The sequence below is a fragment of the Manis javanica genome, chromosome 7 (genome assembly GCF_040802235.1).
Source record: "Manis javanica isolate MJ-LG chromosome 7, MJ_LKY, whole genome shotgun sequence".
Lineage (NCBI taxonomy): Eukaryota > Metazoa > Chordata > Mammalia > Pholidota > Manidae > Manis > Manis javanica.
The window spans coordinates 74,064,937-74,090,124 of NC_133162.1; the positions used below are offsets into that span (position 1 = coordinate 74,064,937).

The 25,188-nt window shown below is 52.5% G+C and overlaps 1 protein-coding gene and 1 long non-coding RNA gene across 5 annotated transcripts in view; one reads left to right on the forward strand and one right to left on the reverse strand.

Annotated features, from left to right (window-relative positions):
* LOC140850587 (uncharacterized) overlaps positions 1-25,188 on the forward strand; it is a 204,334-nt gene that overhangs the window by 102,069 nt on the left and 77,077 nt on the right. The gene's annotated exons all lie outside the window — the stretch shown is intronic.
* LOC140850427 (uncharacterized) lies at positions 14,728-24,031 on the reverse strand. Of its 4 annotated transcripts, none has more exons than XM_073241156.1 (3): positions 22,145-24,031; positions 17,395-17,481; positions 14,728-14,754 (listed from the first exon to the last, which is right to left on the reverse strand). In XM_073241156.1, the coding sequence occupies exon 1, from the start codon at positions 23,744-23,746 to the stop codon at positions 23,111-23,113; it is 636 nt and encodes a 211-aa protein (XP_073097257.1). In that variant the 5' UTR covers positions 23,747-24,031; the 3' UTR covers positions 14,728-14,754; positions 17,395-17,481; positions 22,145-23,110. The 4 variants fall into 4 exon arrangements, 3 of the variants coding, with proteins under 3 accessions (XP_073097257.1, XP_073097256.1, XP_073097255.1); XM_073241155.1 differs by lacking the exon at positions 14,728-14,754 and adding an exon at positions 15,834-16,925; XR_012133266.1 differs by lacking the exons at positions 14,728-14,754; positions 22,145-24,031 and adding an exon at positions 18,856-22,138 and having other exon boundaries at positions 15,823-17,481.

Consider the following 25,188-nt stretch of genomic DNA (forward strand, 5'->3'; position numbering starts at 1 on the left):
ACGATAATCTCCTTTCCAAACACTGATGGGAAAAATTGTTAAACAAGATAGATACTTGTGAGCATGTCTTTTGTCTGGGGGTTTGCACAAGTATGCTAAAAATAGTACATTCCATTTTGCCTAATGCTTCAGTCTATAGTCCTGGGGAATTACAGCATTTTATATTGAACTTGAGAAACTAAGTTTTTTTTTAAACAAAATGAATAGTATAGTTTCTGGTCACATAACATATTAACATATATTGCAAATGTAACCACATGTAAGTGCTCAGAGAAATATCACCTTGTTGCATTATTCAAATGATGATCACCTGACCAAGGCAAAATCCTCAGGGAATGTGGGTGTCAGTGACAAAACCAGGCCACGCTTTGCAGAGACTTGACTTATGGCAGTTCTGTGGCCTTCCTTCTTGGGATAGAAAGTTAGGCTTTGACCAAAGAGAAGGTAAGCAAACTTGGACTTGGCTGGGTGACGGGAAGAGAATTCCAGAGAGGTGAGCCTGTAGGAAGGCCCGCTGCCCTCCGGGGAGCCCTGGCAGGAGTGGCCGTGTGTGGTGGGGAGCAAGGTGTCCGCCTGGTGGAGCTGGTGGCCAGGGTGGAGGACAGACCGTAAACTTGTGAAGGAAGCAATGGAGAGTCTGTGGGTTGTGAAGGAAACTGGGCAGGGCAGAAATGGTCATCAGGGAGGCATCTTGGTGGAAGGCAGGAGCTGAAGGATAAGTGGAGCCATGTGGTGGAACATGGTATGAACATGTGAACAAAAACCATGGGGAAGGAGCATTTCGGTGTTGGGAACCTCACAGATTTGTTCCTCCTTGATCTGAATCCTGTGAAACAGCTTGTGCATGTGTTGGGAGGAGATAGAAGTCATTCCTAAGCTGCACTGGACATTTCTGCATATCCTAAGCAATCTCAGGGTGGGAACCAGGTTGAGGGGTGGGTGTGGGGGTGATACTGGTGGAGGGTCTGTCTTATTTTACTTGGATTCTTGTTTTGATGGGAGACCATCTGGCTGCTCTGAGAAGGGCTCTGTCTTTATTACACTGGTACTGGTGGTGCCGGGCCCACTGGCAGGACAGATGGTGGAATGAATTTGCTGAAGCTGGAATAATTGGGAGTGAAAATTAAAGTTGAGAATCTGAACTCCCAAGAACACATATGTTCAAAACCATGGAGACCTGTGGTTTGTGAACCGTCAACAAAATTCAGAAATGGTGAAATCCAGATGGAAGTTTCTCAGTTCACAGGTGAAGTAGCCAAAATGGTTTGCAAACCACGTCCTTGCCAGCAGACTTATAATCAGATGTGCCCCATGTGCCCAAACCTCAAAGGAATGCCTGGTTCTAAGGAGCCCTAGGGTTTGGTCCAGAGACACGACTGTCTCAACCCTTCCAAAGCTGCAGGTCAGGGAGCGACAGCTAGTGCTGTGATGTAACCTCATATGTTTGTGTAAATATGCTATTAACAAGTAATTGACATTTCTTGCAGTGATTTAGTGGTGGCCTGAGGATGGACACTTAGGAGTTAGAAACTTCCCTGGAGTTGGGCAGAGTTGGGACTCTTACCAATGGAGCCAGGGCCCCGGGGACAGGGCCCAAAGCCCCAGATGAGTGGGGCATCTTGTGGGAGGCTGAGCCAGGGTCTAGGGGGGCCCAGAGGATGGGTGTGAGGTTGCAAGAAGAGAGCAGCACGGGGATGGGGAACGGAAGGGCAGCAGCGAGCTGAGCCCTGGGTGGGTGGACTGCGGGCCTCTGTATCCTAAGGCCAAAGCCAGGGCACTAAGCATGTGAATTTGGGACAGTTCCTGACCTTTGGCTTTGTGACAGTGTGTGCCTTTGTGCACCTCGAACAGCTCAGGCCAACCCAGCAGGACCACACTGGGGGGCTGGGATCCTGTATGCCCACTGTCCTGAGCCCGTGGTTGCCCAAACTTGCGGCCTGTCAGCCAGCACTGGGATACCCAGCAGGGACTTCTGTGCAGCTTGTGTGCACCAGACTCGCTGAGAGGCAGGGTCGCCCTGAAGCCAGGGCAGCCCCTAGCCCAGCAGAGGGTGAAGGGTGCCAAGGCCTTCTGGGCTCGAAGTGACTCCCTCTGGTGACCATAGCCCCTAGCACACCTTCCTTTTATCTTTCAATAGTTAGTCTGAAACACACAGGAAGGAGTGACAGGTGAGACGGAGCCTCGATAAAGAATGCAAAGACTCAAGATTCTGCTACTTTCACATACATGGTTTAGGGAAAGAGCTCAACTAGACTGTTTGCTCATCTGCAAAATGGGGATAGCATTTCCTTGGCAGGGAGCATGGAGCATCAGGAAGTGTGTCCCATGCCCAACTCATGGGAGGATATAGTGAAGGCTAGGCTGGTACCCTGCCCTGAACTTGGGCACCAGCTCTGCTTCACCTCTGGGCCAGTCCAGGGTGGTCCCTTTTCCCTGCTCAGTGAGCTACGGACAAGGAACCCCAGACAAGGAACTCGGGACTCAGAGAGGCTTGGAGATTGGCCAGGGTCTCAGGTGGTCTGTGGTGGGCTGGGCACTGACCTTGGGCCCAGTGATGCCCCTCTTCCCATGCTGGCCTTCCTGTGTTGTCCTGGCCTCTGGGGACTGTGAGGGTCCCGAGGCCTGGCCAGGAACACGGGGGCCCCAGAAGGCAGCCCCAGGCTCTGGTGGAGAGAGGAAGGCCAGTGGGAGTGGGACCTGTGCCTGAGGCCTTCCCAGACTTTCCTGGAGGGAGAAGAGAGGCAGAGAACTAGGAGAGGGACTTCTGCCATTCTAGGAGGAACTTAGCACACCCCACAAACTCATTGGTCATTCGATAAGGTGGCCATAGAGTTTGCCATTCAATTAGGATGTTCTGGGAGAGCACGGGTCGTGTAGGCCACAGGCACACACTGGGGCTCTCTGGGCACACTGGGGCACAGGGCCACTCTATTCCCAGATGACTTTGAAAGGGTTTCTGAGCAACATCACTGATGCCCTTGATTGCCCAGGAGATGAGCCCTCATTCTCTCTCTTCAGGAATTTTGGGATTCACATCCACCCTTTCTGGGACCCCAGGCTCCAGGCCCTGGCTCCTTACACAGACCCAGCACACAGAGCCATAGGACCAGGCCTGGGGAGGCCAGTGGGGGCTCCACGAGCCCTGCCCAGGTGGCACTGGGCTCCCTAAAAGGCCCCATGGTAGTGTGGGGCCCTGCCCTGCTGCCCCCTGAGAACACAGGCCTCATGCTGAGATCTGGTTTCATTACTCTAGGAAAGCTCAGAGGGAGGGCTGTGCCTCTCCTGGGATGGCTCAAACCCAGCCTTTTCCAGAGAGCGTGCAGAATGCGCTTGGATTCCAGAGCTGCAGCTCAGCGTGCGGCGTCGGACCTGCTGAGCCTCCCTGTCCAGTATGCCTGGGGTCAGCGGCATCTTCACAGCCAGACTAGGCAGCTGCCTCACTCTGGGAGGGCTGCGCTCGCTGCAGGTGGGGAAGCTTGACATGGGCAGCTGGTCATGACTGCTGTCTTTGGGCCTGAGACATCACCACCTTGTTGTAAAGCCTACAGCTCTTTATGAGAGGAGAAAAGCAGCCATTAGATGTGTACTGAAATTGTACAATGTCTCCTGATTTTTGAAACGGAATTTTTAAAAAAACTTATTAAATCGAGGAAATCTAATGTTATCTGTCTTCGTTCCTTCTCCTCAGGGAGGGTGAGCAAAATTCAGATTTTATGTGCACGGGAGTAGTACACACACATTTTATACCATAATCTACAGTAAAAATTACATTTGACATTATAAAACATATGCATACACACACGCACACATGTGTACAAATTGTTCTTCCTCTTAGATGTGACATAGGCCAATGTTTAAGCATATTACTCTCATTTCTTCTCTGTTTGATACTATTTTGATTTCACAGCCTGTTGCTGTCCAGCATTTCCTCTAGATGGTATCCTTGGGCTGTCCAGGACAGACCCACACTGTCCAGCCCACAGCCCCTGGACGTACACCCCCTCCGCCTGGGGTGCTTTACAAACTGCAAGGTCGGGTTGTCCAGGATCAGGTCTGGCCTCCCCATGTCCCAGCTCTGAGAGGGAGGCCCCACAGCTGCTTTGGGCTTCTGTCTCTGAGTCCATCACACGGGAGCGGGCTGTACCTTGCAGGATTGTGGGGGGACTGAAGAGGACAGTACCTCCATGGTCCTGGTGGGCACAGGCTGCCCCAGAAATGCCAGCTGGATAGAGCATGCCTGACCAAGCATTTATTGTCCCCACTGGGAACTCTGTCCTGCCCACTTAAGGAAACATGCAGTGAATGCATTATCCTTCAGTTCCCCTTGGCCACTGGGAAGGGCAGGCCCACACAGCCAGCTGGGCAGGTGCTTTCACAGAGAAAGAACTGGAAAGAGCTGGTCCCTGGCATCAAGGCTCCAATGTGGTGCTGGAGAGTCCCCAGAGTGGCCGGAAGGAGAGCCACCTCCCCCAAACTCAGGAATGCTCAGGACTGCTTCCTCACAGCCCAGGAGCACATGTGACCAGGGCCAATGTTCAGGGAAATGCCCAGGAAGAGGCAGGGACAAGGTGAGCCTGAGGCTGCATCTGGGGCCTTCCAGACTAACCAAGACTAGGCTCTGCCCCTGAGCAGCTCCCCCAACTGCACTGCAAGGCTTGGCTGCTGTGGAGAGCTGAGCCCAGCAACTGCCACCATCAGCCCTTCCCGACTTCTTGGCCCTTTCCCTGGCCTCCTCCTAGAGGGCTGGCCATCCTTCCGAGGTGTGGCTGTGGGCATCTGCCTCTATGCCAAGCCAGCAGCATCTGGGGTGGACTGAGGCCTCCCCCTGGGCAAGGCAGTGGAGAAGGCATCAAGAGCTCAGGAAGTGAGGTGAGGATCCTGCAGGTTAAGAGCTCGTGTCTGGAGCAAGCAGACCCAGGTGGGAATCCCCACTAGCCACTCCCTAGCTCTGTCCACCAGGCAGACACAGCCTTGGCTTCCAGTGGCTGACCTGCCGACCCTTCTTTTCCATTTGGCAGTGTCTCTGGGGTCATGCTCCTCTCGGCTCTGGGTCCTGAGGTCTGGCCAGCCACCCACGGCCCCATCTTAGTCAGGCCTGAGATGAAGCTCCAGTAAAAGAGATCCCATCCTGGGACCCACACCAGCTGTGCTGTCCTCCCAGGGCCCTACTGCAAAGCCAGGCCTACTGGGCGCAGCCCAGCCCGGACCACCCACATGGTCTGCACAAGGGACCCGAGCAGGTCCCTGAAGGAGGGAGTGCTCAGAAGAGGCCGCCTATGGGGAAAGGGTGATTCTTTAATCTGGACTCACAGGAAAAGAACCACTATATTCTTTTATGCGCTGGAACTTTAGTGGGGAGGGCCAGGCACAGGGGATTCTGAAGATGAGCAGCGTGTGACCACTGGCACACAAACATGGGCATGAGCTGAATTTGGGTCCAACTTGTGACTTCCCAGCGCGGTCTTGAGCGTACAAAGACACAGCCTCACAGCCAGTACTGCTGTCTCCTCTTTAGATGTGAGCAGGGAGGCTGCAGCTCATTAACATCCCCTCTAGCTGTCAGGCCATCATTCAAGAAATCTCTCTAACACCTTCTCTGTGCCAGCCGCAGAGCAATGAGTGAGCAAAACACACCAAGCCCGTCTCTTTCCAGTTCTATGGACCTTCTCGAGTGGGGAAGCAGGCAGTGAACAGTGCCCCAGGCACCAGGGAGGGGTTCCAGGGCTGTGGAGGAGCGCAGGCAGGATGAAGAGGGCAGGGCGTACTGCAGAGGCTTCTCTAACATAGGGATGGTGAGCAGAGACTGAGGAAGGTGGGGGGGCCAACCCTGCCATCTCTGGGCAAAGGCCACATGGAGCAAAAGTCCTCTGCCAGGGCCAGGCCTGGCCTGTTCAAGGGACAGGAGGTCAGCGTGGCTGGAGCAGAGAGGCGTGAGGTCAGAGGTGATGGGGCCAGCAGGGTAAGCCGCTGTTGGCCTCTGGAGGGTCTGAGTAGGGTTGATATGGCAGGGCAGCCTGAGAGGTCACTGCAGGGCCCTGGGGTGGGCCAGCTGTGATGGATTCTGGATATATTTTGAAGGCAAGTAATCGGGTTTTTTAATGGTTTAGTTTGGGGTGTGACAGAATAAAATACATTCGAGATGACTGTAGAGCTCTGGCCTGGGCAACCTGAAGTCATTTGCAGAAGCAGGAATGAGCAGATTGGGGGACCAGTAGGAACTAGGAGTTTCTTTCTGCATATGATGCATTTCAGAGGAGGACCTGGGCGTGCCAGCCTGGAGTCCAGGAGGGACATTGCTCTGGGCTCTTAGCCTTTCCTTGGTGCTCAAGGCTGAGAGAGTGAACGAGTCCACCTGGAGCAACAGAAACAGACGGAGCTGTGGGAGTGCCTACTACGTGTACATGTCCTGAGGATGAGGAGAAATGAGGGGCTGAAGCTGAGGAAACAGCCGTGGTCCTGAGAGTCAACCAGAAACTATTTCAAGGAGGCAGGTTGATGTGGTCAAAAGGTGCCGAGGACCTGAGTTCCCTGGACTGAGAGCTGAACCCTGGATTCCCAACACGGCAGTGACCTTGACAAAGAGCTCTTCTAGTGGACCGAGTGGTAGAGTCAGAATGCTTGTTGGAGCAGGTTCAAGGACATTAAGAGAGACAGGAGAGAGATTGGACCTGGAAAATACAGACAACGCTCCTGAGGACCATGTGAGGAGGAGGAGAGGAAGCTGCAGACACTGGGGCCAAGGATATAGCACCGGGTTGTCTTCATTTTCTATGGGAGATACTATAGTATGGTGGACAGTGAAAGATTTTTGGTGCAGGGGAGAGGGGGTGTCAGGAGAGACATCCTTGGGCAGGTGAGGAACACCGGGCTCCATTCAGGGGCAGGAGACCTGGGAGCAGGCGTTCCCGGTGAGGTGTTAGCAGACACTGTGAGAGGGGGGACAGGCAGTGGGGGAGAGGTGAAGCTTTTGGAAATTCCTTTCCTGTTGTTCCCTTTTATTCTGACATAGAAGCCAGACCATCAGCCCCTCATGCAGAGGGAAGGAGGGAAAAGTGTGGAGCAAACACAGCAAAAGGAGGAGCAGATGGTTCAGGAAGGGAGGTAGGGTCCTGGCAGCAATGAGGACCTGCTTCTGGTTAGGTCATGAGTTTGAAGGGATCAGACATGGGTGTACACTGTTTTTCAGAGCTCCAATCCCCTGCAGAGGTGCAGGGCAGCATGGACTGAGTTAGATTGAACTGGGGGTGGGGCATACAGCAAGGACCAGCTGGCCTTCCTCCAATCAGGGACCCTCCCCCTCCATTCCCAGGGATATCAGAGAATGCCAGGCTTCATCTTGGGCTCCACAATGCTTGGCTTCTGTTTGGTTACATGGGCCAAGGGGTAGCTGCCACTCAGTTGCCCCAAAATGAGTGTTAACTCCTGCAAATTTGACAACACACCATGATATTTGAGAGTAGCTCTAGTTCCAGGTAGGGACAGCTGGGCTAGGTTGTGGCTTGCCTAGAGGCTGCTGTCCTGGGGCTTGGTGATGCCTGGCAGCATCCATCAAATGTGTGTTCAACACCTACTATGATGAGCAGTGTTTAGGGCACTGGGACAAAGCTCCCCTAACCCCTCACAAGACTTCATGGAGCCTACAGCCCTGCAGGGGGCCCCAGGGATGGGGTCGCCTGAGAACTCCAGTGCCCCAGTATGTTCTCTCTAGATTCACAGGCTGTGGGATAAATTGCAAACTGCGCCCATGCACCCACTCCTTGGGCTGGGCTGCAGGTCACCACAACGGGGTTGCAGGCTCTGCCAGCTCACTGGGGAGATGCTGGGCAAGCTGGGTTGGTGTTTCTGGATGCCTTCAGGGAAGGAAGAGGGCCTATGCCCCAAACAGCATTTCTGCACCTTTTACAGGTGGGTGGGGCTCTGGACTGTTTGTCAGTCACAGCAGGGCAGCTGGCTTGTATGGTCTTTCTTTGGGGTTCAAGCTGAAGCCAGGGAGAGGGCTCAAAGATCCCTAGGGAGGCCATGGAGGCATAGGGAGGTCTCCCACATGACATGTGCAAGCACCAGCCCACGGCCCCATCCTCCTCCCTCCTTTGCCTGACCAATTGCCCCTAGGGATGGTTAGTTGGGTGTAAGTAACAGAAATCCTCATTCTGGAATTCATGGGCAGGGAGTGTGGCTGTACTCACAAGGGACCTTCCCTGACTCTCTGGGCCCTATATGGATGGCCCCATTTCACCTGTGGCTTGGGCTGCCTGGCCCCTCAGCTTCACCTCTCTGAATCCATTTCCTCCAGTTATAAGCCTGTCTCCTAGGACCCACACTCTGAGTGCACAGTTCTCAGTTGCAGTCACAGAGGACCCAGGAATCCATTGAGCTCTGAGTCTCAACTCTGAGTTCCTGGGACAGAGTAGATGGGCTGGCCTGGGCCAGGGGTCTATACCATCCAGTTGGTTGTGGCATGGGGTGGAGGGATGGGACCCCTCATGATGCTTTGCTCTTATGCTGGGCTCCTCACATGAACTACACCCCTGGCAGAATTAGCTCCCAGCAGGACACCACCTGGGCTCTCAATAGCTGTCATCCTGGACCAGTAAATCACCCACAAAGGAATCTATTTCTCTCAGGTCTTAGCTTCACCAGCACTTTTAGGGAGCTCTTAATGCTCCATGCTCCCCTGACACCTGGATGCACCCTGTCTTCCACTTACTTTGCTGTATGAAAATACTCACTTAACTGCAAGTTAATCCTTCAGGCTTCAGGATTCACAAACCCAGGAAGCAGCCCGCTTGCTCGCAGTGTCCATACCACCTGGTACAGGGTCAGCATAGCAGCTGTTATAAGCCAACTCATGAGGGCCATCAGCCATGTAACACATGATGGGCCATGGACTACTTTTGTTTTTTCAATGCCTTATCATTCTGAAAAGACATTATTCTGAAAAACTAATGTGGAGGTGGTTGATTCCTGGTGCTAGCACAGTGGGGGAAGGTGCTGGAACCAGCATTGCACAGGTGCCCAGGGATCCTACAAGACCCCCACCAAGAGGACTGTATATTTCTCCTGTGTTGGATTTGAGAAAGAAAAACCAAGTCTGGAAAATTCCAAATGGTAACACTAATTTCAAACCAATCGCTGCTACATTGGAATACATATCTTTATTAGGAAAATTATAAGTGCATATACATCTTTCATTAATATGACTTCAATGAAGGAATTGTTGTTTCTCAAAAGGAGTTGTTACTTGTTAAAAAAAAAAAGCGCACTACATACAGGAAGCAGCCTTCTCCTGGACCATTTTCACATTATGTGGGAGATGCAAATTAAACAATACAAAATACACTATTTATCACATTTAACACTGAACCCCTCACTGCTCAGAGACTGAGAGTCCAGCGAGGTTGCAGAATAACAAGTTTCCTGTGGGGCTTTTCAACTGGGCATGTGAGTGGTCTGCTTAGGGCACTTGAAGAATTTCTCTAGGGAGCGTCATGGGGGTCCCCCTGGCACAGCTGAGCGATTGCATGGAATATGGAGCTCCCTTGGAATGGGACAAGGGAGATGTATAGGGGGATCAGGGCCCCACAATTTACAGCCAGCTGCAAAAGGGGGTGCTACCTGGGAAAGGTGATGAATGTCCAGGGTAGGAGCCCATGGCGACAGCACCAGGCAGTGGTCAAAGAAGGTCAAGTCGGATCCAAGGAAAAGGTGCAGAAGTTCTCTGGACTTCCTGCACAGGGACTGCAACCTTTTACTATTTGGCCCTCAGCCAAAAATTAAACCTCTTTTCTCTAGAGGTCAGGCAGCCGAGCAGAGGGCACTCCTGAGCCTCCTCGCTGGGGTCTTGGCACCTGGCTGGAATGGGACAAAGAACAGCACAGACAACACATGGCAGAGATTCGGGTTCTAATACTTAGAATGTCTGTAAGCTTGGCGGGGTCCTGGTGCCAAGGGCTGGCAGTGAGTGGAGTACCTCCTGGAGGTCACAGGAGCCCAAGGGAAAGTCGGGTCGGTGCAGCGCTGGGCCTGGAGGGACAGCCGGGTGGGCGATCCCAAACCAACTGATGCACTTGACTGGTATTTTGAAATCAAGGGGGACCAAGAGAGCCTTTTTTCTTTGCATATAGACTATTTAAATGCATATTTGCTGTGGCTCCATAGTCTCCACTTAGGAGCAGATTACAAGCAGAGGAATTGTTACACAAATAATTTTCCCTGTAGCTTCTACTCTTATCTGTTTTTCCCCCAACAGGGGAGAAATGGAAATGATTCTTCACTTAATCACATAGTCAAGACTTAGAGCCACATTTACATTCTTGGAGCAAGAGACTTAATGGTTCTGGTCCACAGATTCCAGAGGAAACTGCCTTCAAATCATCCACAAGATTTTTAAATATCTTGGATTACTTGAAAAATGACCAGACCTCTGAAAATTCAATCATTTCACGTATAATTCAGGAGCCCTGTAGAGAAGACAGGTTAATTTCAAAACAGAGTTTTAAAACCAGTTCTGTATCCTTTATAACTAATAAAGACCCCATACTCTATTTTTTTCAATAGAACATAGCTGGTTTGAGGATGTGAATTTTTGTTTGATTGATGGGCTGGCCTTCTACCTACCATGTAGATCCTGTTTAAAGGAATATTTATGGAAATGCCTAACACATGTTACTGATACTCCAAAGATTATTAAACCTAAAAGCATCTACAATGCAAGATTATTTGACTCTAATATACTTCCTGCATGTTATTTATAGTGTCCTGTCAATTAATAATTTCCTTGTTTTACCCTTCCTTTTCCCTTCCTTCTTAATTTAAAAAATTTTACTGGGGTATTTAACCAAAGGATTAAAGTATTAGAGAGGCCAAATGAAAAGCAACAAAACAAGTAAAAAACCGTCAGAGCCTTCCTATCTTTTCAAAAAGTGAAAATTTTAAACTGCTTAATGCAACTCCAAAAACTGCTCTCAGGAAAAGGAAATAAACTAAATGTCAGGCTTTTTAACTTACTTTCCCAGGTATCCCAGCATTTGCTAAGAGGAAGGAATGCTCTGCTGGCTGTCCTTGGAGCACAGAAAGAGCAGCAGCCACGAAGGCCCAGGGCCAGTTGCAAGGTAAGGTGATGGGATTGCCAAATGCTGGAAAAGATGAGGGTGGATTTGAATGGTGAAGACATCTTCGGGTCTAGGATTATTTTATGGATTGGGTTTTCAAAACCAAAGAAAAAGTTGAGAATTCTTTTCATCATGTTATTCCACAAAGAATGCTGGGCTTGGCACAATGAAGAACAGCTCTCTATAGTTCTGATATATTAACCACTATGGAAGCGCTAAGGGTTGGCACCCTCAGAGGTCAAGGGCTGCAGCTAACCCAATTCCCTTGGGCTCTGTTGACCTACCATGGGTTTGTGATCAGTAGGGAAACCAGCCATCTACCCCAAAGGTAACCGCCATTATCGGAAACCTGGTCACAGGCCCTGCGGGCATCTCCTCACTCTCAGCCTTTGCACACGAGGAACTGACAGTGCGCACCAGAGACGCTGGCTTTGAATAGAAACACAGGATGGGACAATAGCCAATATTCCAAACAAGACACAACGTGCACAGTGTTTTCAGGACTGGGTAACACGAGACATTTTGAACTGCTCCTTGGTGCTCAGTTTAAATGAAAGCTTTGGTCTTGAGAGAGTCCATTTCCAGGGTCATGGAGACAATCTTGGAGACAATGATGATGGATGAGAGAGAGAATGATGAGAAGAACATGATGGGATGTAGAGAAGAGCACAGGATGGGGGGCACATCTCACCTTACCCTGGCCTCACACTGCTTGCATCAGCTCAGGGATGGCCTGTGATCCTCACCAAAGGGGGAGCTGAGCTCCTCTCTGAGGGAAGGGAGGCACCTGCCTGGCCCTCTAGAACCTAACCCCCTCTAACCCTCACACAGGGCACCCTTTGCTAGTGCTTACCCATGCTGCTTAGTCCTGACACCTCCTGGATGGTCCCCGGATATGATGATGTGGCTGAGGTACCTCCATCTAGGGTCCAGCCTCTGCAGCTCAGAGATACAAAACTCAGGAACCTCTGGTGTGACCAGGGGCTCCATGGAAAGATATTGAAGTAAAGCTAGTAAAATAATGGCCGTAGACTATGTTCCTATCTGTCACCAGTGACACTGGATAATCAAACTAAATGAAAAATAAACACCATATATTTTGCTACATAACCAAATGGTGAACGTAAGGCAAACTGTGCAAAATAAAGCCCTTGGGAATGCATCCAGCCCTGCCTGGTCTCAGGCGAGTGGCTGCAGGCCCTTCCTAACACTGCTTTCAGACCTGGGCTCCTACTGAAAGGGTTCCTCAGGCATCTGACCCAACCTGCACCTCTCACATCTTGAACCTCCTGTTAACAGGAACAGAGGGAGGCACCATTAAGGTGGGTCCCCAGGCCGCACCTGAGCCCACTTGGAGGCCAGGGCCCCCACTCCTGACTCCCAATCACCCTCCAGCAGGGGTAGGGGCAAGGAGGGAGAGAGCCAGGTAAAGAGGGAGGGGAGGAAGAGGGGCAGGTTGAGGGGGAAGGGAGGGAGAGAGCCAGGTGAAGTGCAAGGGTGGATGGCAAGCACGTAGGGTGAAGACAGGTGGGTGCAGCACGCAGCGGGCACAGCAGGCCGAGGAACTCAGGGCAGGCCACTTGGCAAGATAGGCGCAATGCCCCTGCCCAGCTTGGCCCTTGGGGCTGTCTGACCAGCACCAACAGCCACTTCCACCTTCCAGCCACACTGGCCAGGGCTGGGCAGCCAGCACCACACACCACTCACCTGGCCCAACCCAATGCTGCCCAGATTCAACCCCCTTGAATGACAGGACGTCTGGCTGGGCTGTGTGCTCTCCCAGGGCAACCCCGTCTCCAGTGGGGTCACTGGGGTCACAAGATCAGCACTGGAGCTTGCTAGCCTTTCCTAGTAGCCCCGCTCACTTCATCCCCAGGAGTGGGAGGTGCAGTCCCCCAGCACTGAAGCAGTCGGTCACATTAGGGCAGCAACAGCTTGTCCCACTGTTGCTAGAGGGCAAACATCCCGTGGTTCCCAGATGGACGTGCCATCCCTCTCTGGGGCTGGGTGAAGAATGACGGAGAGCATGGGGCACAGGTCTGACCCTCTCACAGGGGCTTCTGGGTGATCAGAACAATCCCGCCAAGGCCCCAAAGGCCAGAACCGCTGCTGGCTTCCAAAGAAAGGAGAACAGCCCCAGGCAGCCCAGCACACTTCCAGATGCCATTCAGGTGGGAGCGGGCCTGCCGATCCCAGTGCCAGCAAAGGGCTGCAGGCTGGGACAGTCAGCCAGATTAAAGGGAGGGCAGCGGCAATAACAGATCTGTCTGCAGCACCCTAGTGGGCAGGAGGGCTGCAGTTCTCTGTCTGCAATCACACAGGAGTGCTCGAAGCATGAGGGGACACAGTGGGTCTGACAGCGAGGGACCTTGGGTTTTCTGTCCTGGTAGTCCATCTGCTCTGTCCTCCAACCACCTCAGCTTTCTGGATCCATGTACTGAAACTATGACCATGGTCTAGGGTGCAGGGTGAGTGACGGCGGGTGGGAACACCCCTCCAGACGGCTGAGGCACCCTTTTTCAGAGCACTACTGAAATCAGGGCCTTGCTCTTCCATGTGATCCCCCTCCTTCCGGTCCAAGCTACAGTTACTTAGTAAGACATTTCAGACATGAATCTGGGAGGGGAGAGGAAAGTCCTAGAATTTAAACCATGTTCACTGTAAGCAGATTTTTCCCGTGAGTGAAGACGGAGGCAGCTGTGTCCTGGAACCTAACAGCACAGGGTCATGGAGACTCTCCCAGCAGGAGTGAGGAGTCCCTGGAGCTGCAGGCCCTCCACACCATTCCTCATCACTGGGGACTCGTTTAAGAATCTGCAATGTGAAATGCTTGGCCCGGAGGCTCCCTGAGGATTTTCCACAGTTGCTCCTGGGAATGCAGAACTCCCACCCGTCCTGCCCACAAGCGTGGCAGAAGCCCACCATGCTGGGAGGTACAGCTGTTCTCTCAGCCCAGGCCCAGGTAGGCAGTGCTGGAAGTGGCCCACTCCAGGCAGCAGAAGGTGGAGAGCCAGCAACAGGTGCTTGGGAAAAGGGGTCAGTTATCACCTAGTGGCATGGCCACAGCCAGCTCTGCCTCTACAAGGCCGTGATGGGCAGAACCTGCGGAGGAAAACAAGAGGGAAGAAGGCAGAAGGCATAGGCCTCATGGAGCTGTGTGAGCTCCGGAACCATCCTGTGCCTCCCAAGAGAGAGGGCGTTGTGTCCGTGGAAGGCTCAGCATCCCCGGTGATGCCAGAGACCCCAGGCCGCTCGAGATGGAGTCCCGGCTGTCCTAGAGTCCCGAGCGGGCTCCACATCTCAGACCCCAACACCAGTCTCTGCACAACTACTTTCTCCATACCTTAGTGGATCAGGAAGGGCTGTAAAAAGCACATAAATGCAGGAGCCAGTGGGGCCACAGGGGTGGCAAAGCACTGCTTCCCCTTGGAAGGCTGAGCGCCTGCCCAGTGGGCAGGGTCTGCCCCGGAGGAGGGGTAGAGCAAATTTACAGGGTGCCAGAGAGACAAGAGCAGAGGGCACTGCGGTCCAACTCGAGGTGGCAGATAACTAGTTTTTCCTTTTCTGGGCAGCCTTTCTCTTCTTCTGTTGCTTGTTTTTTCCTATCTTGTCTTTTTTCCCCACTTTTTCTTCTCTGCGCCCCCTTAGATAAAATTAGTAGAACCATTAATGATGTTGAAATACACAAGAACTGTGTCAGTCTGCATAACATTTAACACTGGACCATTTGTTTTCTTCAGTCCCCTGCCTGGAGGCCCCTGGGCAAAACACTGTCCATCAGTACTTCATTAACAGAAATCAGACATTTTCTCCCACTCAAAAAATAAGCTTAGAGGGGTTTCCACAATAGCTGTGAACTGCTTAGAGCAACTGCCAATTTACCAAGCTGAGGCTGGCCCCAACTATTGCCCAAGGCTTCCAAACAGGGAAGAAATGCACCTTCAAGAGGTGAAATTCACATCACACCCCAGGCACCAGGCTGGACTTGGTCAATTATCTTACTCAACCTGGCCTCCTTGGGCTTCATTCCTTCTCAGTGCAGAGCTGAACTCTTCACTTGAACTACAAAAACCCTGCATTTCAAATAGAATAATGCTTTTTGGAGTTTGGAGGCCCAGTATTCACACAGCCATCTGGAGAAAGAAGGTGGCTTGATTCCACCTTCTCCTTTCTGGAGCCTATAGGCACCCCTCGGAATGACTGAAATTGTTCTGGCAAGAAAGGGAGAGAGATGATCAGCAGAATTTTATTAGAGCAACTGGCTCATGACTGTCACATTAAAATGATTCAAGCTGAATGGTATTTAATGATTTATGTGGAAGGACCACCTGTTTTTGTGAAAGCTTGATATTAACCATGGCCTGGAATTATGGGATTTTTGCATGGTAAAATGTGAAAACTGGATATTACGAGGATTGAGTCTTTGGAGATTATATGGGGATGTTAGGAGGACTGGGGAGAGGAGGGAGAGAAGGGGAATTAGTGAGTCATATTAATCTTCAGAAAACTTGCACTGCTGTTTCCACTGGGTTTAATAATTTTAAAAGAAGAGGCAAAAATTTGAGTTACAGATCTAAACTGCTTCTGAGCAAGGCCCATGTGCTGGCCTCACACGTGAACGAGCAAGAGGCGTCTAAGGCAGCCGCCAGCAGAGCAGCATTTCTTCATCAACTCCAGACATGTGTGTGAGCCCCGGGTCTGAACTAATGGGTTTTATTTCAGGTAAATAAATTCCCACATACAGTAGGAGGTTTATGCCATGAAACAATTAGCATTTTATTGCTAGTACATATGTCACATTTGATACAATCTTAATACAAGTGAAAAAATACGCTGTGGCTAACATTAAAAAGCTGCAATCACATTTATAGTTCATTATTTCTTTACAAATTGGGGATGTTAGGAGGACTGGGGAGAGGAGGGAGTATTTTGGGGTGGCCAGGGAACATTTCAGTTGAAGACAATAGAGAAACATAATCTACTGACATTCATATGGCTTCACTTCAAATATATGAATTGCTCGACTGTAAATATATTCTGAAATACATTTGTTTTCTAAAGAAACATTTAAAAATGTGCACAAAAAGTATATATTTAAAAAATGTCTTGCAAAAAGTTTCAAATACAACCAGGCCCATCTGTGGATCACATTTATGCATAGAAATTTCAACTTGCCAACATCTCTGACTGGAACCTAACTGTTGTGGTTCAGGAGAAGGGGTTAGTGGCAAGAGGCTCATTTATTCATTTATTTTTTCACTTCTGATTTCAGAAACTTCAGAATTTATAGAGAGCCTCCATGAGGCAATCTCAGAATCCAAATTCCTCAAAGCACGCTCTCAGATTGAAAACGGCATCTGATTCTGCAAAGAGTTGCCTTTCTTGGGATGTAAGTGTGAGAGTCATGATCTCACACTCCCCAGGGGAGGGCCAGCCCCATTGTGGATGAGGCCAGGGAAGATTCTCACAGAGGGCCTGGGCAGGAGGGGAGGCCAAAGGGAGGAGGGGGCTGCAGGGCAGGAGCCCCAGTGAACCCCCTCCTCCTGCTGAGCAAGTACAGAAATGAGAAGCAGGCGAGACATGAAAGCATGCTGTGGGAGGCAGGGAGAGGGCTGGGAATGACCGGGAAAGGGTCTCTGTGCAGTCCCCAGTGACAGCGGCTTCTACACGGAGCCTGCAGATTCGCTGGCTTGAAAGATCAGGTAAAGCTGGTGGCTGCTGCCTAGCAGTACTCAGTGCTAGGAGCACCTGGCTGTCATTCAGGAGGGATGCCCTGGCAGGAGCCACCTGCCGTCCTCCTCCAAGCCTTGGCATCTGGAGGAGGGACATTTTTCTGAGCTCCATGCTTGGCCATCACCTAACTGTGCTCAGAATCCCCAGGGCAGAAAGGAGAAGCCCCAAAACAAGTCATGTACAGATCTTGAAGTAATCATTGATTGAGAAAAGGGTAATGAAATGATGCTGACTGTTATGATAATGAGGGAACTGACTGGTGGGAAATGCAGTTGGGATAATACAATTTCTTAGAAAACCCCAGTTATAGGACAGCCAGTGTGCAAGGGCACAGGGCATGAGCGAATACAAGCTGCAATACACGATAAATGCAATTGTCTTCATGCTGGGCAAACCTCCAGCCCGTTCCCAGGTCAGTGTGCTACCCATAGGCACACCTGGTGCTGCTACTCAGGCTATCCTTCCCCCACCTCTGCCTTCACATCCCTCACATGGTTTTAAATTTCTCAAGTGGATCTAGAGGGAAGTCCTTTGTGGCTGTGGTGCTTACTTGTTTAAAGCTTTCTCCAGGTATTCCTGAATCCACTTCAATTTCGGGTCAATGCACACTTGTCTATTGTTGTTCTTCAGCCTTGCCCTGCCAAAACAGAAGAGGCAACAGTGTGCAGCTGCACAGAAGGTGGCACTGTGGTCGTCTGAGCGTTGTTCGGTCATCTGACACCCATGTCAGGACCCCCACTGGTGCCCAGTGCCCCGCCTGACAGGCTTGGGTTCTGGAGGAATTCAAGGGAGGCTGGAGAAACCCAGCGCTTAGGAGTGTGGCAAGCTCCACTGCAGAAAGATGGGAAAATGAAACATCTTTATGGGGTGGCCAGGGAACATTTCAGTTGGCTTTGGAAGGATGAGTAGGAGTCCAGAAAGTGAAGGGAAGGGAGGGGGGAAACAGGAGTTTCCAGCCAATGTCCAGAGAGTGCGGAGGAAGAGCGGGGGCAGGATGCTCAAGAAGCAGGTGGCCAGATGAGAAGCGCAAAGGAGGGGGATTTTATCTGCAAAGTTATGGGGACTTGTGAGGGTTTTAAACAGGACAGTGACAGCAGCAGAGTTTTGGCTCGATCATCTTTCTAGTACATGGAAGACAGACTTCAGAGTAAGCCTTGGAGGTAGCAGACCTACGAGAGGCACTGCCTGCCTTAGTCTGGGGAGAGAAGGGAGCAAGCAGGACAAGAGGGACGGGGCACAAGGTGGGGGCAGGGCAGGTAGTTTGGCAGAAAATGGTTTCCAGAGAGATTTTACAAGTTCAATGACTGCTCCTCGGTCTCATTTGATTTTTTAAACATGCTGGCTAAATTCACTCTCTGATGAACTCTCTCTCAAAGGAGAGAATTTTATTGTAAACAAACTATGTGAAAAAACATTTATTTTCTAGCAGCCTAAAACATATTGCAAATGAAAACATATTCAAGGCAGCAAAGACTGGGAAAAAAAAAAAAGAGAAAATCAACCTTAAAAAAACGCTGGTGTTGGGTGGAAAAGCCTTCAGGAAATTCAGCTTTCTTTCTAACTGCTGTGTTCCTGTCTCATTTTCAGCACTGGGACTTTGCAGGGGATGAGCTCTCCCCAGGAAACCCCAAGCCTCACCCCCAGGCATCTAGATACACGACTACACTTGCTGTGTGGCTTTTTTTCCTGAGCTTCACCCAGCCTCCTGCGCCCCAGGTGACAGATCTTTGCATGTTATGTATGTGTGATTTGGGTTTATCTTGTTTCCCACCTGAAGGAAATCAAATGTTAACAGTTGCCATCAACCCCCCAACAAAACAACAAAATCTCGGGTATTGTATTTGAGAACATGTAGGTAAGTAAGCTGAAAATATTGGGTTTCACCAAACGGTTAAAGATGACTTAACACAGAATTTGGGTCTTGTGAGGTTTTGCTATGTGAAGAAAGACTAATTTAGAGCACTGAAGCCCCCAACCTGGTAGAACCATTACTGGTAAAGGGCTGGCTCACTTGCTGGGCCTTCAGCAGAAACTTGGGTGAAGGCCACGCTTCTCCAGGCTGGAGGCAGCCAACTGCCATTTGCTGCCCTGCAGGGAGGAAACTTGGGAAGAAGAGACGAGGACCACTACGAGCACAGCGGGGCACCAAGGGTCAGGGGAGTGACTTTTGAAGCTCCTGCCTGGTGGCACACTCAGAGGCCTCGAGGTAGGAACATGTGCCTCTGATTAAGTCAAGCTCAGGGCTGGACACAGCATGTCATTCCTCCAGCTCTCCCAAGTCTGCCAGTTAGTTGTTCCTATGCCCATCAGGAGTAGCATTCCTGGAGGGTGATGTTCTGACTTCCACAATCTGAAGGGCACAGTTTGGGGTGTTGAGGATTTGAGATGCTTGATCTTGCCTCTGGCAATGTGGCTCTCGAAGAATCGGCAAGGACATATGTAGCTCATGCTGACTGGTTTCCCTAGAAGAGGTAATGAGAACAAGAGCTGGTTGGCCTGCCAGGCCTTGAGGATACACGTGTCTGGGTCTGCAGGCCAGGGGCCGTGGGCTCAGAAGGCAGAATGATGGCAGGATCAAGAGGGATGGGTAAGTCATGGGCACACCTGTGCCAAGAACTCTTGGGCAGCTTAGGGGGCTCTGGGTACGCTCAGACTTAGCTTCCACAGGGCCAGAGGGCAAAGGCCCTTGGACAGCTAGACCTAGGAAGGCAGGGACCTAAATAAGAAGCCCACCTGCACAGGTGTGTCAAGATAAAGTCTGTTAATCACAGGAGAGAAATGTTTCAGTCTAAGGCACTGAGGTCCTGGTTATTCTTTGCAAAATAAACTCCCCCAGGGCCAACTGAGAAAGACCTTGTTAGTCAGGGGAGGAGAAAGAAGGAGGTTCCTTGGCTCTCTCTGCTCCCCCATCTGGCATGGGCCTCATCCCAGGAGCTCCGCAGCTCCCCTGGGAATGCCGCCCCCTCTCCATCCCCTCCTGCAGTCTTCTTTCCCACTCCACCTTCAGTCCAGGCCACACCAAAAGAATCCCAGCAGCAGAGGCCGCCTTCTCCCCAGCACTTCCCTGAGGTCCTGGAGATTATCAGGCTGGAGTCAAATGTGGCTTTCATTGTCTAGGCAGGGGCTTTGCAGCCTCCAAGGTTGTAGTACATCTTTGTCAATTTACCAATTTGCAAAATGCAGTAATTGACACTCATTAGTGTAAATTAGCCAGGTCTTCTGCAGAACCTACCACTCACCCTTTACATCTAGAATTGCAAGCCTGGGGTCTGGGATTTGTGTGCTTTTTTCTTTTCTGCAGATTTTATCCAAGCCCTACTTAATACCCCAAATTATTTGAATCTGTGAGACTTTCGTCAGGGTTTAAATGTATGTCAGAGAATATTAAGTCCAGAGGTATAAAAAAAAGTTTGCCTGTTTACAGAGCTCCCAGAGGCCTCCTGGTGGTGGTGAAGTTCTGCACTTTGGGACGAGACTTGTGTTAGCCACAAGAAAGCTTGTGAGTGAGGGACTTCTTAACTTTTTCTTTCCAAAGGCAGCATTCAGTTGATAAGACATGGCCTGGGGACAGCAGCCTATTTAGCCACCACGTCCAGGGAAAAGCAGATAACTTGGCCTCCCAGGACCAAAGTGGACTTGGAAAATTAGGAAGGAGAAAGCCAGGCTTCAGGGAGCCCAGTGACTCCAGGGACGGGAGCAGCCTTCACTCAACCCAACTCCAGAAAGTCTGCAGGTGCCAGGCTTTTAGCAACTGCACTGGGTCCCTGCAGGGGAAGTCTGTACTGCCCTGTAACCAGATCACTTGAGAAAGCGACCCCAGGGCTGGGAGGCCTGGGTAATGGAGGAGCCAGTCTCCCACCAGTGTCCTGCCCCAGGTTTCCGTGGAATTCTCATGGGTCCTCCTGAGCTGAGCAGGGACTGGAGGACTGGGGCCCGTGGTGAGGCAGGATGGGTCCCAGTCCCAGAGCAGCAGTGAGCTGAGAGGCACACAGTGTGAGCACTGGGGTGGAAGGGGGCTGCTGCTCTGCTGTCTCAGAGAAGCTGTTCTGGCTCCACTGACCAAGCAGTGGAGATCAGGCCAGAAATCAAAGCTGATTCTGAGCTCAAAACACAAGCTTTCTCTTTCTTCCCTCTTCCTTCCCTCCCCCCTGGGATTATCCATTTCCTTCAAAGGCAATTCTTATTCCTGCTCCCAGGACCCAGTTGTGGGCCTGTCAAGTGGGGAATTTCAACAGGTTTTTTAAAGTGACAGAACACCAAGTGATTTTACTAAGAAAATTTGGTGCCATGTCCACCTGGAGTCCTTTCTCTAGCTTTTTATGAACATTAGTACCTTTTCCAACTGTTAGGGATATGACAAGGTGTTTGGGCAGGCTGCAGAGTTGGCCCAGATGTTACGTGGTGTTGGAAACTGGTTAATGTGGCCATGTTCTGGAGCAGTTCCCTGAAAACCTTCTAATGCAGAGACAGGAGCCTGGGCCAACCTTTCCCACTAGGGCTGGGAATGGGGCCCACACTGGGTTTAACCCCTGGAAGCCTAGGGCACCCAAGGTACCAGCTGCTTGGCTGAGGTCAGTAAGTGGGGGAAGGGCCAGAGCTGGAGCTAAGGTGTCTCTAAAATGCAGTGTGGGACTCTGTGAGCCAAAAGTGCTTTCTGACCTACACATGCAAGGAAAACCAAACCAGCCTGGAGCCCAGGACCCTGACCTGGCCACCTGGCTGCCAGGAAGGCAACTCAGAGTGGCCACCAAGCAGCCTCCCCAGGGTCAGAAGGAGTCTCTCAGTGAGGGTCCCACTCCCTCTGTGATGCCAGCTCAGGACTCAGTGACCTGGATCCCCAAATTCCAGTCCTTTCTGTAGCTCTCTGGAGGATGGGACATCTAGGGACAGCACCATTTCCCCCAGAGAGGCGCATTATGACACAGCCATTCTACCAGACCACTCGATTTGTTAATGCCCCACCCAGAGTCCTGGAGATGCTCAGTTTGTTAACGTCCCACTCCTGGAGAAAAGTATCCTGGAGATACAGCCTAGGATACCTTTTTGGCTAGGAGGAAAATTCTGAATTGCCTTTGATCTGATCCCTCTGCAGCTCTGACCAGCAACTGCTACACTTTTAAAGAACACTTCCCCAGGTGCTCAGCCTGAACCTGTTAGTCCAGGACCTGGCCAAGCCACATGCATGCTCACCTTGCCCACACTGGCTTCAGGGCCACTAGCCCAGAATGCCACAGTGGGGCACTGGCTGGAACCCAGCCTCGCACTTCAGGAGCCTGGTTCCTGCACAGGACAAGGCTTACCGTGCTAAGAGCACTCAGTGTCCTCCAACCCTGTGCAGTTCGCTGCGAACTTCACAGTCAAGCAGGGTAGCGGGGCCTAACATGGCTTTGTTTGTGTGTCCAGACAGTTTATTTTGGTTTGCAGCAACAGCGTTCTGTGGCAAGGACAGCGAGTTCTCTCTTAAGCTTCAAAAGAGAAAGCTCTCAGGTGAAAGGGGGACACCACCTTTCCCAGTGGCCTATATCTGGGTGACCCAACTTCGCTTCGCTGCAGCACTCGCTCTGAGGTGAGAGTGCTCACTTGAATGGTGACAAAGGCGCCTGCCTGCAGGGGTGTTTTCGGGGTTGCGGAGGCGCTTGCGCGATCTGCATGGCCTCTGGAGCTCTCTCTGGTGACCGGGGTCGCCCGCCGCTGGGGGCTGCGGAGCTGTGCAGAGCACGGCCGGGCGGGCAGCCCAAACCCTCCAGCTGCTCCGGTCGAAGCGCGCGGAGACTGGCTGGGCGGGTGCAGCGAGGGCCGAATCACCGTGAGTGGACGCCGCGCAGCGGCCCCCATCGCACGGCCGCGACCAGCGAGTAGCGAAGCGAAAAGCGTTTTGCAAAGAGCTTTCCCGCACGAACCGCCAGTTGCACCTCCAGCACCAAGCGCAGAGGAACTTCGGAGCCCGTGCGCCCCAGAAACCGCCGGGCGCGGGAAGGCTCAGGCCGGTCAGTGAGCGGCAGCTCGGGGCTCCTTTCCACACCCGCGCCCTCCGCGCCTAGCCAGTTTTCCTGGCCGACCTCGCTCCGCAGTTTGCTCGAGGTCTGGCGGCGCGGTCCCCGGAAACCCCAGCCCCTGCGGAGCGCGGAGCCACCTAAGGCTGGTGCTACGCCGGCTTGAGCGCCGCGCCCGCCCAGCCTACCCAAGGCAGTGCAATGCGAACCGGGTTAGCTCCAGGCGCGGAGCGCGGGGCGCGGCGTCTGCCCCGTCTCCGCAGCCGAGCGTATTCACCGTCGCTGAGACAGACCGCAGCCAGCACAGGGGCCAGCACGGCGATGACCTTGGCATCCATGGCACCGGCAGCGGGAGGACGTGCAGCGGACACGGCGGCGGCAAGGGCAAGCGCAGAGGCGGGAAGCGAGCGAGGGCCTGTTTAGAGGAGAGGGCAGCAGGCGGGGCCCGGCGAGGGGCGGGCCTGGAGCCGCATCCCGCGCTTCTGGGGCTCCGACAAGCGCCCCTCCCACAGACCGCTCCTCCGGCTCCAGCGCCTCCCTCCCTCCGCCTCCCGCACCTGGGTGACCAGGGCTGCTGCGCTCTGACCCGCTGACGTTGCGCGGGGCCTGCTCTGCAAGCTTGACCTCTGGCGAGGGACCAGCCGCGCAAGAAGGCTGGGCTGCGGGGCTGGGCACGGTTCCCATTCTGCAGACAGACAGACTGAGTTCCATAGGTGGGCGATGGATGAGAACCAACGAAACACCAGTCGGTGCCGGGGCTGAGGCCCAGCTGGGCCGGCGCTCCCCGTTTCTGGAGTGTGGGACCCTAGGCGACCGCTGGCCCAGGTTCACTAAGAGCGCCTCAGAAGCTCGGCCCAAGGAACGAGGCCGGTGTTTGCAGGCAGAACTCCTATTCCAAGCCAAAGCCATCGCTTATTAGACAAACCTCAGTTTTCTCACCTGTCAATTGAGGCTATAAAATGAACTTCCAATTATAAAGTAAATAAATCAGGGGGGTGAAAGTACCGCATAGGGAATAGAGTCAACAGTATCGTAATAACTTAGTGTGGTGACAGCTAGTCAACACACTTTTGTGGTGAGCTTATTAATGAATCACTGTGCTGTACACCTGAACCTAATAGAAACTAATATAATATTGTATGCCAACTATTCTTCAGTAACATAAAAGAAAAGAAAAATAAAATGCTACCCTCCAGGAAGGAAACAAAAGCAGTTCGCCCCTGAGGCTCAGTATACGTGAATTTACTTAACCCTTTGTACCTATGCTCTCTCAACTGTGAAACGGGCTAAGCATATTCCCTGCGAGTGGAGCGGGGGGAATCCTCCGCGAGTCTCCTCGCCACCACCGCGAAGCGCTCTGCATCCTGGGTGACACATAGCACTCAGTAAACGAAGCTAGAAATAATTGTTCAAACCTCAGTATTTCTGCCTCTCTACAGCGCAGGCCCTGTGCGACCCAAAGTGGTGAAAGGAGGCCCCCTACTCCCCAGCCCAGGCCTGTGCTCTAGCGTCAGCTTTTCTGGTCCTGGGAACTACACCCACCGAGATGTCGCGTGGCAGCGTTAGCCCGCCGGTCGGCGCGCCCTGGACACTCCGAGAGGCCCGCCACCCCGGGAGGCTCCGCAGGGAGAGTGGGTTTCGGGCATAAGGAGCAGGGAGGGAGAGTGCGCGCCGCGCTGGCAGGAAGGGGCATCCTTTTGTATTTCGCCAGTGACCCCAGGACGCTCTGGCCACTGCGCCTACCCCTGCCGGTATGGCTAGATGTTGGGGTGGACTCCATCCCCGCGCGGTAGGGACCAGTTTCTATCCTTGGGGGTTCTAGGGTCCTGGCAGTGTGGGGGAGTGTTCAGGGCCCACCGGCCTGGGAGCAGCAGATCCCGCGGGGGGCTGTGGGGGGCGGTCAGCAGGAGGCTGCGAAGGCTCTGGGACTGCGGCCCGGGGATGGCTGTCCTCCGTGTCTTTTTCCCAAAAAGTACTTTCGCGCCCAATTAGATGAGCTGCGATTCTGCGCTCAGTCTTTTGTTCGTTGCTTCACTCCGGCCCTAGCCCGCGTCTGGACAGGGCAGGGGCACAGACAAGGGAAGCCCACCGGCGCGCTCCCTGCGCTAAGGTTAGGGAGGCTTTCTTCGGCATCCCCGCCTCCCCGGTTTCCGCAGAGCGCGAGCGGCAGCCTCCTAGCCCTGAGCCCTGCCGGGAGGCCGGCGGAGCGCGACGGCTGAGCTCGGGCGCCCTCTGGAGGCAGAGGCTACCCTGGCTCCCGCCTCTTCCCCGCCCATCCGGGTCCCGGCTGAGGCTCCTCCTTCCCTTCCCCCTCCTCCCCGCCCCTCCTCTTCAACCGTCTCTCCCCACAC

Bases quoted from the DNA above. Each gene is read 5' to 3' on its own strand.
- LOC140850427 (XM_073241156.1), bottom strand. From the start codon at position 23,746: ATGGCTTTGGCTTGGAATAGGAGTTCTGCCTGCAAACACCGGCCTCGT.